General features: G+C 44.6%; 1 protein-coding gene across 5 annotated transcripts in view; it reads right to left on the minus strand.

Moving 5' to 3' along the window:
• NUSAP1 (nucleolar and spindle associated protein 1) overlaps positions 1–18564 on the minus strand; it is a 47825-nt gene that overhangs the window by 23655 nt on the left and 5606 nt on the right. For 3 of the 5 annotated variants that reach the window (XM_031668817.1, XM_031668819.1, XM_031668816.1), the window contains exons 2-5: positions 15111–15179; positions 7624–7767; positions 5408–5567; positions 956–1060 (exon numbers count right to left, since the gene is read on the minus strand). In XM_031668817.1, the coding sequence (XP_031524677.1) occupies positions 956–1060; positions 5408–5567; positions 7624–7767; positions 15111–15179 (478 nt within the window). The remainder of the gene's footprint in view (positions 1–955; positions 1061–5407; positions 5568–7623; positions 7768–15110; positions 15180–18564) is intronic. The other 2 variants (XM_031668820.1, XM_031668818.1) reach the window with 1 other exon arrangement.

Consider the following 18564-nt stretch of genomic DNA (forward strand, 5'->3'; position numbering starts at 1 on the left):
CATGCCTGGCCATTCTTCTTGTTTTTAAATTCTTTAAAAAATATAAAAACCATTATTAGCTCAAAGGATATAAGACAGGCCAAGGGAGGCAGCAGTTTGCTGACCCCTGCTGTATCCTGTTCTGATTAAGTATATGAACATTTACTGAATTTTGAATATAGGATGAGCAGCATTGTAACTACTATAAATATAATAATCAACATTCTATGTGCCAAGCAATGTTCCAACAATACAAGAGAGAAGAAGAATTACATGTCCAAAAACAGAGTCATTTAGACTTATGAAAAACTTATTAGTAGGTGGGAATTGTAACAAGTACTTCGTACATTCATTCATCAGATGTTTATTGAATCCTTGCTGCATGCTATTTGCCATGATAGGGAAGCAGTAGTGGAAAAAGTATTCTCAATTTATGTATCTATCAACCTGATGAAATAGGTACTATAGGCCAGGCAGGGTGGCTCACACCTGGAATCCCAGCACTTTGGGAGGCCGAGGCAGGCAGATCACGAGGTCAAGAGATCGAGACCATGCTGGCCAACATGGTGAAGCCCTGTCTCTTCTGAAAATACAAAAATCAGCTGGTCGTGGTGGAGCACACCTGTAATCCCAGCTACTCGGGAGGCTGAGGCAGGAGAATCGCTTGAACCTGGGAGGCAGAGGTTGCAGTGAGCCAAGATCATGCCACTGCACTCTAGCCTAGGCGAGAGAGCAAGACCCTGTCTCAAAAAAAAAAAAAAAAAAAGAAATAGGTACTATAGTATAACTATTTCCACTTTACACTGAGGAAGTGAGTTTATTGAAGATGAGTAATTTCCCCAAGATCTCAAGCCTAAAAGATGAGAGAACTAGAATGTAAACTGGTTCCAGCCTCTAAGCTTTTAGCTGTTCCAGTCCAACATCAGTCTGAAGTGGGGCAACCATTATTTATTATGGCTTTGCCTACAAAACTTACTTGGAGTAGTAGTGATTGCAGTTCTTTTATTTTTTCCAGGTTTGGATGACTCATCTGTGTAGATAGATTTCTTTCTTTTTGAAGGTACCTTTGAATCTTTGTTACCTAAATCCAAAGACACAGAAATAAGCATATGACCTGTAATTGTAGGAATGCTGTAACTAATTCTTTGTGCTCCTTATGTGCTATTTCTACAACCACCTTGGCAGAGCCTACCATGTGAAAATGCTCTGTTAACTTACACATATTTCTTTTTCCTTTTTTTTTTTTTTTTTTTTGAGACGGAGTCTCGCTCTGTTGCCCAGGCTGGAGTGCAGTGGCCAGATCTCTGCTCACTGCAAGCTCCGCCTCCTGGGTTCGTGCAATTCTCCTGCCTCAGCCTCCCAAGCAGCTGGGAGTACAGGCGCCCGCCACCTTGCCCGGCTTATTTTTTTGTATTTTTAGTAGAGACGGGGTTTCACCGTGTTAGCCAGGATGGTCTCGATCTCCTGACCTCGTGATCCGCCTGTCTCGGCCTCCCAAAGTGCTGGGATTACAGGCTTGAGCCACTGCGCCCGGCCTCTTTTTTTTTTTTTTTAAAGAGATGGAGTCTCACTCTGTTGCCCAGGCTGGAGTGCAGTGGCGCGATCTTGGCTCACTGCAAGCTCCGCCTCCCGGGTTCATGCCATTCTCCTGCCTCAACCTCCCAAGTTGCTGGAACTACAGGCACCTGCCACTACGCCCGGCCAACTTTTTGTATTTTTTAGTAGAGACGGGGTTTCACCATGTTAGCCAGGATGGTCTCAATCTCCTGACCTCGTGATCCGTCCGCCTAGATCTCCCAAAGTTCTGGGATTACAGGAGTGAGCCACCATGCCTGACCCTGACCCCATCTCTATTGTTAAAACAGTATTTAATATAAATTAAATTTAAACATATACGTATTGGTTAAAAAACAACTTTTTCAGTTTTTATTATGAACATAATATCGTTACAACTGATGTGATAAAAGTCAGGTAATCCAATCAGCCAAAGAAACACCATGAACATCTGGCATATTTCCTCTGGTCCTCTGCTTCTTCTGCTTATTTTGGTTGTGGTCATTTGTTTGTTTGTTTGTTTTGAGATGGACTCTCACACTGTTGCCCAGGATGGAGAGCAGTGGCGTGAACTTGGTTCACTGCAACCTCCCAGGTTCAAGAGATTCTCCTGCCTCAGCCTCCTGAGTAGCTGGGATTACAAGTGTTAGCCACCATACCCGGCTAATTTTTGTATTTTTAGTAGAGACGGGTTTTGTCATGTTAGCCAGGCTGGTCTTGAACTCTTGACCTCAGGTAATCCACCAACCTTGGCCTCCCAAAGTGTAAGGATTATAAGCGAGAGCCATTGCACCTGGCCTGTTTGCTTTTTTTAAGAGACAGGGTCTCACTATGTTGCCCAGCTAAGTCTCAAACTCCTGGGCACAAGTGATACTTCTGCTTCAGCCTCCAGAGTAGCTGGGACTACAGGCATGTGCCACTATAGCCAGATTATTATTATTATTATTAACTCCAGTTGAAATTATGGTATATATTAGGTTAGGTAATTTTTTCTCACTTACCATAATTATTTCTCAAATTCTGTCGCTTATTTTTTTGACCTTAATGGAATTTATTAGGCAAGGAAGGAAAAGAACCATACCAGGCAGAGGGAACAATAGTGATATATAAGGTTATAGTACAGTGGAAATAATGACATTCAGAGAAACTGAGGTAGGCTGAAATTGCTGAAGTGTAGGGTACATAAGAGGGAGTGGAGTACATTGAGAATAGGACAGGTAGCGGGTTAAACCATAAAGGGCCCCGTATAATATGCTATAGAGCTATAAGTCTAATCTTAAAATATAAGAAAGCCTCAATCTTACATCTTTTTCAACTTGAGGTAATCTATTTTAAAAATATTCAATGAGCTTTCATCTCTTTTTAATTTTTTTTTAAATTTTCTTTCAAGCAAGTAGGTTTCCAAGAAATACCATTTCTAAAGTTCTCGTCCTTAAGTTTCCCCAATGTATCCGTAAAACAAGGCAAAACAATGTTCTGTCAGAGTTGAAATGGTTGCAGGGGCTTCTGCTTAGACTTTGGCTGTAAAACCAGAAAGTGAAAGTTTCATGAGAAACAGGGTATTTGGCAGGGCTTGGTGGCTCATGCCTGGAATCCTGGCACTTTGGGAGGCCAAAGCGGGCAGATCACCTGAGGTTAGGAGTTGGAGACCAGCCTGGCCAACATGGTGAAACCCTGTCTCTACTGAAAAGACAAAAACTACCCAGGCATGGTGGTGCACACCTATAATCCCAGCTACTCGGAAGGCTGAAGCAGTAGAATTGCTTGAGACTAGGAGGCACAAGTTGCAGTGAGCCTAGATCCTGTCACTGCACTCTCGCCTGGGCAACAGAGAGAGATACTGTCTCAAAACAAAAAGAAACAAACGAAAAAAGGATACTTATGTAGAGTAACTCTCCACAGGATACTTATTAATATATTACAAGTGGTAAAAGAGTAACTTCACAAAGGAACAACCTAGCAGACACCACCATAACCAACGGATGGAAGTTAACAAGACTAGTCATAGGAACACCCAGCACTTGTGCCTCCTAGGGTGCCTACTGAGAAAGCAACAGCATTGCTCTGTGGGATTCCTGCCAACAGTTTCTAGTCTGAATCTAAACATGAGGACATATTAGACAAACCACCTCAGAGAACAAAAAACTGGCCTGTATTGAAAAATATTGGCCAGGCATGGTGGCTCACACCTGTAATCCCAGCACTTTAGGAGGCTGAAGTGGGCAGATTACTGGAGCTCAGGAGTTTGAGACTAGCCTGGGCAACATGGTGAAAGCCCATCTCTACTAAAACTACAAAAATTAGCTGAGCATGGTGGTGCATGCTTGTAGTCCCAGCTACTCGGGAGGCTAAGGCTGCAGTGAGCTGAGATCGCACCATTGCACTCCAGCCTGGGCAACAGAGCAAGACCTTGTCTCAAAAAAATAAAAAATAAAAAATTACCTGGGAGACTTGTTAAAAACTGAAGATTCTCAGGCCCATCTCAGACCCAAGGAATCAGAACATTTTTTCCTGTAATTTTCTGGATTCAGTATGACACTCAAAGTTTTAGGGAAAATGAGAAGGCTCAGGATTAGAAATTCCAGATTTAACTGCTTGGTGAATACTGGAATTGATTATCCTCCCTCAATCTCTCTAACTCCTCCTCTGGCAAGGCTCAGGGCCCTAGCAGATTTGCCCAGGTGAAACTGATACTGAGATATTTTATTTTCATTTATTTATTTATTTTTATTTTTATTTTTTAGGAGCAGAGGTTTAGTAAGCAAAAGGAAGAGAAAGGAAGGCCAGGTGAGGTGGCTCATGCCTGTAATCTCGGCACTTTGGGAGGCTGAGGTGGGTGGATCACGAGGTCAGGAGTTCGAGACCAGCCTGGCCAACATGGTGAAAGCCCGTCTCTACTAAAAATACAAAAATTAGCTGGGCCTGGTGGCACGCACCTATAATCCCAGCTACCTGGGAGGCTGAGGCAGGAGAATTGCTTGAACCCAGGAGGCAGAGGTTGTAGTGAGCAGAGATTGCACCTTTGCACTCCAGCCTGGGCGACAGAGCAAGACTCTGTCTAAAAAAAAAAAAAAAAGAAATTCTATAACATGGTGCTATGGGTTGAATTGTGGCCCCTAAAAGATATGTTGAAGTCCTAACCACTGGTACCTGTCATATGACCTTATTTAGATATAGGAATTTTTTTCAGATGTATTAAGGTTAAAATGACATCATTTGGACGTTCTTTTAATTTTTTGAGATAGGGTGTCACTCTGTCCATGCTGGGGTGAAGTGATATGAAGATGGCCCACTGCAGCCTTAACCTCCTGGGTTCAAGCGACCCTGTCACCTCAGCCTCCTGAGTAGCTGGGACCACAGATGTGCACCATCATGGCTGGCTGATTCTTTTGACTTTTTGTAGAGACAGGGTCTCGCCATGTTGCCCAGGCTGGTCCTAAACTCCTAGGCTCAATCAATCCTCCTGACTTGGCTTCCTAAAGTAATGGGATTACAGGCATCAGCCACTATGCTTGGCCTATTTGGGTGGATCCTAATCCAATATGACTGGTGTCCTATTAAGAAGACATATAGGGAGAATATCATGCGCTGTCAGAGCCAGAGACTGGCATGATGCAGCTGCAACCCAAGGAACACCAGGCGTCGACAGCCATCGCAAAGTAGTCAGAGGCAAGGAAGGATTCCACCCAGAGTCTCAGAGAAGCATGGTCCTGCTGACACATCGATTTTGGACTTCCAGCCTCTAGAACTATGAAAGAGTAAATTTCTGTTTTTGTAAGCTGTCCAGTTTGTGGTGCTTTGTCACGACAGTCCTAGGAAACTAATGTACCCAGCTACTTCTAGCAATTTTAGTTTTTCAAGTCACTTGACATACCATTTATTCCACGTTCACCTGAGGAAACAGCATTCTTAGCTCCTTGGTGCTCATCTGGTGGAGAAGGAACATTTGCAGTAGCTCTGAGATCCTGGTTTTCCTGCTTTTCATGATTCTGGAATTCAGTGGCATTACTTATTTTTATCTCTGAGTGATTCTGCTACAAATTTAAAAAGAAAATAAAATATTTTGATGATAAATAAGAAATAATTGCTGCCTTCCAAAGACAAGTACCAAAGTGAGGGGGAAAAGGGGTTAAAGGAAGAAAAGTAGGATAATGAGATTTTTGGTGGCAGATTTGGTTCTCTGCCTTATCAAATGTCATGAGGATGTAAATTTGAGAATAGGAGACAATAGGGCACATTAAGAGGAAAATAGAAATGGCAAGATTAACTGTCTTAGCAAGGACAAATGAAGAAACCTAGATAGTCTACTGAGCAAGTGACTATATTGAGGCAGAAACTTAAATAATAATAATAATAAGTGCTGCATTTATTCACTCCAAGAAAAGTAAAAGCTAAGGCCCAGAATGTGGCAAGGCAAGAGTTCAAAAGAAAAGAACAAGTTTTCCTCTGCCTAGCAGCTCCCTTTAAAGACAGTTAGAGATAACGCTGTCTGAATAGCCAAGGCCAAAGGAATAAGCTCCAGACACCACCCTCCCCCCCACCCCTTCCCTGTTCCAGAGCAAGGTTGAAAGAAAAAAAAAAAAGAGAAACACAAGTTCTTTTACTGTTACTCTTTTCCCAGGCTTCTTAAGCATGATTAGCATGATTATGTTTTACAAATGTCTGTATTTAGCCAGTTCTTGTTTTCCTTTTAATGCAGCTACAAGGCCACTGGCTAAGTCAAGTTATTTTATGCTATAGATTATGTAACCTGTTACTGTATGATTAATTGCTTTAATTTTGCTTATGTAAAGCTGCTTATAAAAACCTCGGCTATCTTTGTTCAAGGCTCAGCTTTCAGATGTGAATCCTCTGAGCTGGTGTGTGCCTAAAACAAATCCTCCTGTACTCCGTATTAGTCTCTCCGTTCCTTAGTTTACTGCAACAATACGAACATAGAAAAGAAAATTAAGACTGTGTTTCGGGGCTGGGCATGGTGGCTCACACCTGTAATCCCAGCACTTTGGGAGGCCGAGGTGGGTGGATCACCAGAGGTCAAGAGTTCGAGATTAGCCCAGCCAACACAGTGAAATCTCATCTCTACTAAAAATGCAAAAATTAGCTGGGCGTGGTGGTGGCCGCCTGTAATCCCAGCTACTCAGGAGGCGGAGGCAGGAGAATTGCTTGAACCTGGGAGGTGGAGGTTGCAGTGAGCTGAGATGGTGCCATTGCACTCCATACTGGGGAACAAGAGTGGAAACTCCATCTCAAAAAAAGAAAAAAAAAAAAAAAAAGACTGTGCTTTGTAAAAATCACATTTGAATGAAAGGATAAGATAAAAGAATAAAACCAGAGTCTACGGAAAGCAAGCGAGGGAAGCCCCTTGCTAATCATGTGATCACACTGCTGAAAGTCTAAGTACAGGGTGATCACCAGGCCAGGGGCAAGGTAGGAAGGAGAATTTTAAAAAACCAATGAAAAAAACAACAAAAAGCACATTTAATGCTTGTTTCTCTTTCCTACCTATCTACACCTCACTTAAGTGAACACTTAATGAATGTTCATATTTATACAACAAATATTTAATGTGAGCTTAATACTTAAAAAGTGCTTCCTGAGGGCCAAGCCCTGGGATGCAGTGATGAGCAGCTGGACTCGGGTCTGGGCTTTCATGGAGCTTACAGCATACAGTAAGCTTACAAACACATGACATCACATGGGAATTTAAAAAGAAAGCTCCCTAAGAGTATGCCAATTTTGGCATAGGTGGTGGTATATTTTCTTTTTTTTTTTTTTTTGAGACGGAGTCTTGCTCTGTCGCCCAGGCTGGAGTGCAGTGGCCGGATCTCAGCTCACTGCAAGCTCCACCTCCCGGGTTCACGCCATTCTCCTGCCTCAGCCTCCCAAGCAGATGGGACTACAGGCACCTGCCACCTCGCCCGGCTAGTTTTTTGTATTTTTTAGTTGAGACGGGGTTTCACCATGTTAGCCAGGATGGTCTCAATCTCCTGACCTCGTGGTCCACCCGTCTCGGCCTCCCAAAGTGCTGGGATTACAGGATTGAGCCACTGCGCCTGGCCCTATATTTTCAATTTGTATATTTCCATTCACCTGCGAGTCAGGGTCCACACGGACAGTCCTGCGCCTTCTCCTTGTTTTGGTGACATGGCCAGTTGGCTCTCTCTCAGCTTGTTCCTGGTTGCTGATCTGTATCTCAGTCTCATCACAAGAGGATGCAGAAGTTTGACTTTCATCCTGAAAAGAGAGGTATTACTCTGCTATGTGCTATGCATTAGTTATAATGCTCAGGAAGAATCAGAATTTAGACAGAATAAAAAACATATTACATATGCAAAAGAAAACATTTAAAACTCTCTAGCAGTAAATTGTAGGCAAAGACAAGAATTATATTTAGGACAGACACGGTGACTCACACCTGTGATCCCAGCACTTTGGGAGACCAAGGCGAGTGGATCACCTGAGGTCAGTTCAAGACCAGCCTGGCTTTCATGGTGAAACCCCATCTCTACTAAAAACTACCCGGGCATGGTGGTGCATGCCTGTAATCCCAGCCACTTGGGAGGTTGAGGCAGGATAATCACTTGAACCGGGAGGGGGAGGTTACAGTGAGCCAAGATGGTGCCATTGCACTCCAGCCTGGGCAACAAGAGTGAAACTCCGTCTCAAAAAAAAAAACAAAGAAAAAAAAAAAAAACTTAGAGTATTTACAAAGAAATAATCACACTTAGCAATCCAAATTAATAAATTAGGGTAGGAAAACATTCAAAGTTATTTTAGTGTGAATAAATACAAAAATTGGGACAGGTGCAGTGGTTCACACTTGTAATCCCAGCACTTCAGGAGGCTGAGGGAGATGGATCACTGGAGCCCAGGACTTTGAGACCAGCCTGGGCCACATGGCAAAACCCCATCTCTACTTGAAATTATTAAAAATTTATTAAGCTGGGTGCGGGGCTCACACCTGTAATCCCAGCATTTTGGGAGGCCGAGGCTGGTGGATCACCTGAGGTCAGGAGTTCGAGACCAGCCTGGTCAACATGGTGAAACCCTGTCTATACTAAAAATACAAAAATTAGCCAGGCGTGGTGGCACGTGCCTGTAATCCCACTTACTTGGGAGGCTAAGCCAGGAGTTATATATTGTATTATCTTCATTTCCTTTAAGGTCATCTTTTTCTTTCTTTCTTTCTTAGAGACAAGGTCTTGCTCTGTTGCCTAGGCTGGATTACAGTGGCTTGATCATAGCTCACTGCAGCCTCAATTTCCCAAGCTCAACTGACCCTCCTGCCTCAGCCTCCCAATCAGCTGGGTCTACAGGTATGTGTTACCACACCTAGCTACTTATTTTAATTTTGTAGAAATGGGGTCTCACTATGTTGCCCAGGCTGGTTGTGAACTCCTAGGTTGATGTCATCCTCCTGCCTTGGCCTCGCAAAATGTTGGGATTACAGGCGTGAGCCTCTATGCCCAGTCCATTTTCTTTTTATTTATCTTATTCTCTGTCAGACTTCAGGCTTTCCTCAAATGTCTGGTGGTTGTTGTTTATTCATATTTCTTTCCTTTTTTTTTTTTTTTTTTTGAGACAGGATCTCCCTTGGTCGCCCAGGCTGGAGTGCAGTGGCACAATCTCCACTCACTGCAACATACGCCTCCCAGGTTCAAGTGATTCTCCCGCCTCCGCCTCCTGAATAGCTGGGATTACAGGCACCCGCCACCACAGCCCGGCTAATTTTTATATTTTTAATAGAGACGGGGTTTCATCATATTGGCCAGGCTGCTCTCCAACTCCTGAACTCAGGTGATCTGCAGCTTGGGCCTCCCAAAGTGCTGGGATTACAGGTGTGAGCCACTGTGCCTGGCCATGTCTATTCATATTTCATAGCAAATCAGGAAAAACCTCACTAGGAGCTTGAGTGTGCAGGAAAAGTGTGTTATTTGGTAGGATTCCTTGGGTAGGGAGGAGGCCATTATGCTGGTGTTTCCTTGAATGCCCAAAGGCAGAAGAATTTGTCTGATAACTATTTAATTTCCTTAATGAGAAATCTTCCAATATTTTAGAGGGCAGGCAGTCTAACAGATGTCTATTTCGCTATTATGGCCACAGGCCATCCCTTGATAGTCTATTTATTTGGCTTGGGGTTTGGTGAGGCCTATACATCGGTAATTTTTTTTTTTTTTGAGACGGAGTCTAGCTCTGTTGCCCAGGCTAGAGTGCAGTGGTGTGATCTTGGCTCACTGCAACCTTCTCCTCCCAGGCTCAAGCAATTCTCCTGCCTCAACCTTATGACTAGCTGGGATTACAGGTACATACCACCACGCCCAGCTAATTTTTTTATTTTAGTAGAGACAGGGTTTCACCATGTTGGCCAGGCTGGTCTCGAACTCCTGACCTCAGTTGATCCACCCACCTCAGCCTCCCAAAGTGCTGGGATTACAGGCGTGAGTAACTGTGCCTGGCCATACATTAGTTTTTATTTATTTATATAATTTATTTATTTTTTGAGACGGGGTCTGGCTGTGTCACCCAGGATGGAATACAATGGCACAATCTTGGCTCACTGCAACCTCCAGCTCCTGAGTTCAAGCGATGCTCCTGCCTCAGCCTCCCGAGTAGCTGGGACTACAGGTGTGTGCCACCAGCCCGGCAAATTTTTGTATTTTTAGTAGAGATGGGGTTTCACCATTTTGGCCAGGATGGTTTCCATCTCTTGACCTCATGATCCACCCGCCTCGGCCTCCCAAAGTGTTGGGATTACAGGCATGAGCCACTGTACTCAGCTGTCGTATTTTAAAAAAGTTCCCCAGCCTAGGCAACATAGCGAGACCCCAGTCTCTACAAAAAAATTTTTTAAAAAGTAACAAGGTGTGGTGAGCGTGCCTGCAGTTCCAGCTACTTATGAGGCTGAAGTCAGAGGATTGCTTGAGGTCGAGGCTGCAGCAAGCCATGATTGTGCCACTACACTCCACCCTGGGTGACAGAGTGAGAACCCATTTCAAAAATAATTAATTGCCGGGTGCGGTGGCTCACACCTGTAATCCCAGCACTTTGGGAGGCCAAGGTGGGCAGATTACGAGGTCAGGAGATCGAGGCCATCCTGGCTAACATAGTGGAAACCCATCTCTACTAAAAAGACAAAAAAATTAGCCAGGTGTGGTGGTGGGCGCCTGTAGTCCCAGCTACTCGGGAGGCTGAGGCAGGAGAATGGCGTGAACCCAGAAGGCAGAGCTTGCAATGAGCTGAGATTGTGCCAGTGCACTCCAGCCTGGGTGACACAGCAAGAGTCTGTCTCAAAAAAAAAAAAGTTAATTAAGAAAAAAAATTAAAAAAAAATACAAAATATGTCTGTTGGGAATCAAAGAATAAAGCTTAAAGAATAGAAGGCCTGGCTGGGCGTGGTGGCTCATGTCTGTAATCCCAGCACTTTGGGAGGCCAAGGTGGGCAGATCACTTGAGGGCCTGGCCCACATGGTAAAACCTCCACTCTACTAAAAACACAAAAATTAGCTGGGCATGGTGGTGTGCACCTGTAATGCCAGTTACTCAGGAGGCTGAGGCAGGAGAATTGCTTGAGCTGGGGAGTTGGATGCAGTGAGCCGAGATCAAGCCACTGTACTCTAGCCTGGGTGATAGACCAAGACTCCATCTCAAAAAAAAAAAAAAAAAAAAGAGAGAGAATAAAAGGCCTTAACCAGAGGTGAAATATTACAGAAGCGTAATAGTTTCAAGTGATGTAAGGTCCAGGATATGCCCAGAGAGGCAGATGGCTGATCAAGCACAAAACCAAAGATCACCAGCATTAAGGACAAGGAGGCTGTAGTAGTAAGAAGAGACATCCAGATGGACCTTTGAACTCGTCCAAAATAAGATGAGGACACGAGGAAATGACGACCATGAGATAGAGAACACTAGAGAGTAACTAGGAGCTCAGCAGATGGGAGATTAAAATAGGTAAGCATACGCCGGGTGCAATGGCTCACCCCTGGAATCCCAGCACTTTGGGAGGCTGAGGCGGGAGGATCACCTGAGGTCGGGAGTTTGAGACCAGCCTGACCAACATGGTGAAACCCCATTTCTACTAAAAATACAAAATTATCTGGGTGTGGCGGCGCATGCCTGTAATCCCAGCTACTGAGGAGGCTGAGGCAGGAGAATCGCTTGAACTCAGGAGGTGGAGGTTGCGGTGAGCTGAGAACGTGTCATTGCACTCCAGCCTGGGCAGCAAGAGTGAAACTCAAAAAAAAAAAAAAAGAAAGAAAGAAAAGAGGTGATCATAAATTTCAAAAGAGCAGAGATTTTTTTTTTTCTTTATCTTTGGCCTTTTCAAGATGAGCTAAAAAAGGAGCAGGGGTTTTCACATGAGAATAGAAAAATGTGATATGGATCCCACTTTCCAACTCCCCGATAGTCACGGAGAAGAAAGTAAAAGAGGAGAAACTGGCAGGGTGTCTGTAATCCCAGCACTTTGGGAGGCAGAGGTAGGCAAATTGCTTGACCCTAGGAGTTTGAGACCAGTCTGGGCAATATTGTGAAACCCCGTTCTACTAAAAATAAAAAAATAGCCAGGAATGGTGATACACGGCTGTAGTCCCAGCTACTCAGGGGAGTGAGGCAAGAGGATCGCTTGAGCCTGGGAGGTCCAGGCTGCAGTGAGCCCTGACTGCACCACTGCACTACAGTCTGGGTTAGAGTGAGACCCTGTCTCAAAAAAAAGTAAGAGAAACTGTTTCCATGTATTAGATTGGTGCGAAAGTAAGTACGGTTTTTGTCTTTTTTTTTTGGAGACGGAGTCTCATTTTGTTGTCCAGGCTGGAGTGGAGTGCAGTGGCGTAATCTTGGCTCACTGCAACATTCGAATCCCGGGTTCAAATAATTCTCCTGACTCATCCCCTCGAGTAGCTGGGAGTACAGCTGTGTGCATCCATGGTCGGCTAATTTTTGTATTTTTTAGTAGAGATGGGGTTTTGCCATATTGGCCAGGCTGGTCTTAAACTCCTGGCCTCAGGTGATCCACCCACTTTGGCCTTTCAAAGTGCCAGTATTACAGACGTGAGCCACCATGCCTGGCCTGGTTTTTGTCATTTTTAAAAGTAATGGCAAAAACTGCAATTACATTTGCACCAACCTAGAAGCAATACCTTTGAGTTACACATGTTGCTGGAATATAAAGAGACAATTTTTTGTTGTTTCTTTGTTTTGTTTTGAGATGGAGTCTCATTCTGCCTCCCAGGGTGGAGTGCAGTGGTTTGATCTCGGCTTACTACATCTGCCTCACGGGTTCAAGTGATTCTCCTGCCTCAGCCTCCTGAGTAGCTGGGACTACAGGTGTGCACCACCACGCCCAGCTAATTTTTGTATTTTAGTAGAGATGGGGTTTCACCATGTTGCCCAGGCTGGTCTCGAACTCCTGACCTCAAGTGATCCACCCACCTCAGCTTCCCAAAGTGTGGGAATTACAGGTGTGAGTCACTGAGCCCAGCCTAAAATTGTAATTTCAAATGGCACTACAGTCATGTATCCTTAACCATAAAAAAGAAATTTATTGATATAGAAACTTTTAAAGCTAGAATTCAAAAATAGTTCTTGTCTATTTTCAGTTAATTAAAGCCTGGAATCAAAAATAAATTTGAGGCCGGGCGCGGTGGCTCAAGCCTGTAATCCCAGCACTTTGGGAGGCCGAGACGGGCGGATCACGAGGTCAGGAGATCGAGACCATCCTGGCTAACATGGTGAAACCCCGTCTCTACTAAAAAACACAAAAAACTAGCCGGGCGAGGTGGCGGGCGCCTGTAGTCCCAGCTACTCGGGAGGCTGAGGCAGGAGAATGGTGGGAACCCGGGAGGCGGAGCTTGCAGTGAGCTGAGATCCGGCCACAGCACTCCAGCCTGGGCGACAGAGCAAGACTCCGTCTCAAAAAACAAAACAAAACAAAAATAAATTTGAGGCCAGGTGCAGTGGCTCACACCTGTAATCCCAGCACTTTGGGAGACTGAAGCAGGTAGATCAACTGAGGTCAGGAGTTCAAGACCAGCCTGGCCAACACGGTGAAACCTCATCTCTACTAAAAATACAAAAAATGGGCTGGGCACGGTGGCTCACCCCTGTAATCCCAGCACTATGGGAGGCCGAGGTGGGCGGATCACCCAAGGTCGGGAGTTCAAGACCAGCCTGACCAACATGGAGAAACCCTATTTCTACTAAAAATACAAAGTTAGCCAGGCATGGTGGTGCATGCCTGTAATCCCAGCTACTCAGGAGGCTGAGGCAGGAGAATTGCTTGACCCCAGGAAATGGAGGTTGCAGTGAGCCGAGATCACACCACTGCACTCCAGCCTGGATGACAGAGCAAGATTCTGTCTCAACAACAATAACAACAAAAGGAATAAATGAATCCTGGCCCTAATGGAATACTCATGGATCCATTGAGGAGTCATGCCTTATCAAAAATCTTTGGTGTGGGTCTGAAGCAGCCATGACAACTCCCATCAGCCATTGTTTTACAGCTTATAAGTCACTTTCACAATCCCTACTTCATGTGGTGCTCACAACACTTAGTTCAGCAGAACAGATATTATTTCCATCTTAAAGAAGAGGAGTTTGAGTTTTTTTTTTTTTTTGAGACGGAGACTCGCTCTGTCGCCCAGGCTGTACTGCAGTGGCGCCATCTCGGCTCACTGTAAGCTCTGCCTCCTGGGTTCACGCCATTCTCCTGCCTCAGCCTCCGGAGTAGCTGCGACTACAGGCACCTGCCACCAAGCCTGGAGAATTTTTTGTATTTTTAGTGGAGACAGGGTTTCACCATTTTAGCCAGATGGCCTCGATCTCCTGACCTCGTGATCCACCCACCTCAGCCTCCCAAAGTGCTGGGATTACAGGCATGGGCCACTGTGCCTGGCCAGGAGTTTGAGTTTTCTAATGTTGCAGAGAAATAAATGAGAGCTGGTACTTGACCTAGGTGTTTCTGATTTCAACTCCAGTTCCCTCCCTACTCAAATCATGCCATCTCTTGTAATATTTGGCAACTAGTACTCAGTCTTTGTATTTGTGTAAAAACATCTTATTCAACAGATTGGTGCAAAACAGTTTCACCATTCACAACAGCAGATAGTTAATCTGAAAGGATTCAGTCCTTGGCACTATTACCAATAAAGATCTCTTTTTTAATAAACAGCATATCTTTTTTTTTTTTTTTTTTTGAGATGGAGTCTTGCTCTGTTGCCCAGGCTGGAGTACAGTGGTGCGATCTTGGCTCACTGCAACCTCTGCCTACTGGGTTCAAGCAATTCTCCCTGTCTCAGCCTCCCAAGTAGCTGGGATTACAGGCTCCTGCCATCAAGTCTGGCTAATTTTTGTATTTTTACTAGAGATGGGGTTTCACCATGTTGGCCAGGCTGGTCTCGAACCCCTGGTCTCAAGTGATCCGCCCACCTCAGCCTCCCAAAGTGCTAGGATTATAGGCGTGAGCCACCCCACTCAGCCAACAGCATGTCTTAAATCATCACTAGTTGTGTGTTAATTGTCCATTAACTAAATATAATTGTTTTGCTAGCTAACAGGTAAACGTGAAAAACATTACTCACCTGATTCTCATTTTCTTTTCTTGCCTCATGTTTAACGTGGCCTTTCAAGGCTTTTAACAACTTGTCTGCCTGTAAGAGAGACCTTATTATTAGAGTCAAAAATCAAATAAACAAGGAAGATATGTTGAACATTTTTTGCTGTTCTTGTATTCATTAAATGTACTCTGGTCAGACCATAGGACTAGAACTTAGAAAGAATGGGTCTCTGCTAGATTAGACTTCAGCAAGTGTCTGCACAGGGCAGTTCTCAGATAAAAGATGTGATGTGTCTAATTGCTGAGATCTGAAGGATGAAAGAGAGAGCTGGACATAGAGAAACTGGTAGAGGAATGGCACAGCAAGGCAACAGTGAGGGTGTTTACAGAACTTAAGTTCAGTGTGGTTGGAGCATGGAGCTGTTGTGGGAGATAGTAGGAGACAATGTTGGGAAAGTGAGCAGGGCCCTGATGTTACCCGGCCTTACAAGCCTTTAAAGAGTATGAATTTTACCCTCCGAGAAAAGGGCAATCTCTGAAGAGTTTGCAGCAAGGCAGTGGGTAACCAATTTTGCATTACTCAGAATGATTACTCTACCTGAACAATGTGCAAGATGCATTTGATGGGGATGAGCCAGAGATGCTGTGGCCTGAACTAGAGTGGGGCTAAGGCAGTATGGATGAAGTCAAAACCTTCTTAGGAAGTGAAGTCAGTGTGAACATGAGAGTTGAGGAAGAGGGAAACTTCGTTATGCCGAGGTTTCTGGCTTGGACAGCTGGTGAAGTGTGGTGTGGTCCCTAAGATGAGGAATGCCAAAGGTGACAGGGTCTTAGGGGGATAGTTATAGGTCTCTGTGGGGGGAAGGGAACACGGAGCTTCTCTTCCCAGCCTAGGAAAACTTCCCTTCTTGTTCTTTCCTGAAAGGAGAATGTTAATTTGATTGGTTACATTTTCCTGTGCTTTAAAAGTCAAGTTTGGTTGAGCGCAGTGGCTCATGCCTGTAATTCCAGCACTTTGGGAGGCTGAGGCATGTGGATCATGAGGTCAGGGGTTTTAACCCCGCCTGGCCAACGTGGGGACACCCCATCCTAATAAAAATACAAAAATTAGCTGGGCATTGGTGGCGTGCGCCTGTAGTCCCAGCTACTTGGGAGGCCAAGGCAGGAGAATTCCTTGAACCCAGGAGGCGAAGATTGCAGTGAGCTGAGGAGATCACGCCACTGCACTCTAGTCTGGGCGACAGAGCAAGACTCCATTTCAAAAAAAAAAAAAAAAAAAAAGTCCAGTTTTTTGGCTGGGTTCTCTTTTTCTTCCTCTTCTACCCAGCCATGCAGTTGAGGGCCAGAGCCATCCTTCTCAAGGTGGGCCCAGCCACCAGGCTTGGCTCTATTCTTCTCATGCCTTTTATCATGGGCCATGTGTCCAGTAAAGAATGGCAGAGATCCTGAAATTTGATTTGTACTCAAGCTTTTGCTTGTAGTGCAAGCCTGAGCCACATTCTCCAATCCACTTTACCAGAATGCTCTGCATCAAGACATCGGGCACCATTTCAGCTAGTAATAAAGTGGTACCTTATTTTCTACTTGTTTTTCTCTGGGAAGAGGATGATTGGCAGGGCAGAATTCAGGCATTCTTGATTTTTCTAATACCTTTTTAATATACCTTCAAAATTTCACCAAACGTACAAAAATGCATGAAGTGAGGCACCTGCGGCAGAACCCAGTGAGGAGGGTGAATGATATGAGGTGGTGTTCAAGAGTTGTGCTGAAGGTGCAGATAGATGTTAGTTATCAGCATATATTTGTGCATTCCTTCAACAAGCATTTATTGTGCTGGGCTCTGTTCCAGACACTAGAGAGTGATGAATTAAACAGACAAGGTAATTGCCCTCCAGGATCTTCTAGCAGTGGTGAAACAGTCTGTTACTCAAGAAAGCTAGAAATGAATGATATGACATCAGGTATTATGATGCAAAAATAAAACTGGGCAACTGGGGTGGGGTGGGGATGCTACCTGAATTAGGATGGTTGGGAAAGGCCTCTCTGAGGTGGTGGCTTGAACTGAGATGTGAATGAGGAAAGAGGCAGGAGGTGAAGAGCACTCCAAGCAGAGTGAGCACCAAGAACAGGAGCCCTGAGATGGACCCATGAGTTGAAAGACAGAAATTGCTCTTATGGTAGGAGCATGGTGAACAAGGTGTGTGGAGGGCAGGGAGATCAGAGAGGTGACCAGAGGCTGGGTCAAGTAGAGAGGTAAAGGCCACAGCAAAAATTATGAATTTCGGCCAGGTACAGTGACTCATGCCTGTAATCCCAGCACTTTGGGAGGCTGAGGCGGGTAGATCACCCAAGGTTAGGAGTTCAAGACCAGCCTGGCCAACAGGGTGAAACCCTGTCTCTGCAAAAAATATAAAAATAGCTGGGCATGGTGGCGGGCACCTGTAGTTTGAGCTACTCAGGAGGCTGAGGCGGGAGAATCCTTTGAACCCTGGAGGTGGAGGTTTCAGTGAGCCAGGATTGCACCACTATGCTCTAGCCTAGGTGACAAGAGCGAAACTCTTGTCTCAAAAAAAAAAAAAAAAAAATCAATTCCCCTAACTTGTTATTAGAAAAAAAAGTCAGGCCTATAGAGAAGTCAAAGTAGGCTGGGTGCGGTGGCTCATGCCTGTAATCCCAGCACTTTGGGAGGCTGAGGCAGTCAGATCACCTGAGTTCAGGAGTCCCAGACCAGCCTGAACAATATGGAGAAACCCTGTCTCTACTAAAAATACAAAATTAGCTGGGCGTGGTGATGCATGCCTGTAATCCCAGCTACTTAGGAGGCTGAGGCAGGAGAATTGCTTGAACCCAGGAGGCGGAGGTTGCGCGGTGAGCTGAGATCATGCCACTGTACTCCAGCCTGGGCAACAAGAGCAAAACTCTGTCTCAAAAAAAAAAAAAAAAAAGTCGAAGTAGTGTAATAAACACTCATATTTCCCACCAAGATTCAACAATCATTTGCATTGTCTCATATTTAGTTTCTCTATATTAACATATATTTCTTGTGAAAGAATTTGAAAATGAGTTCCAGACATCATGATACTTCACCACTAAATATATCAGCCACACCTCCTAAAAATAAGAAGAGATTTTCCCACGTAACCTCTAATGCATTCATGTACTCAGGAAAAGCCTAATATCACCTAATATGTAGCCCGTAATGAAATTTCCTTCTCTCCAATTTTAGCTATTTTCTTTTTAAAAAAATTTCCCTCCAAATCAGGGTCAAACTAAGTTTCTCTCATTACACTGGAAAAAGTTTAGATTTTATTTTAAATGTGAGAGGAGTCACTGGAGGGCACTGATCAGAAAAAGACACATTCTAAGTTTTTTTTTTTTTTTGGAGACAGAGTCTCGCTCTGTCACCCAGGCTGGAGTGCAGTGCCATGATCTTGGCTCACTGTAGCCTCCACCTCTCGGGTTCAGGGATTCTCGTGCCT

The sequence above is a fragment of the Papio anubis genome, chromosome 7 (assembly GCF_008728515.1).
Source record: "Papio anubis isolate 15944 chromosome 7, Panubis1.0, whole genome shotgun sequence".
NCBI classification, from domain to species: domain Eukaryota; kingdom Metazoa; phylum Chordata; class Mammalia; order Primates; family Cercopithecidae; genus Papio; species Papio anubis.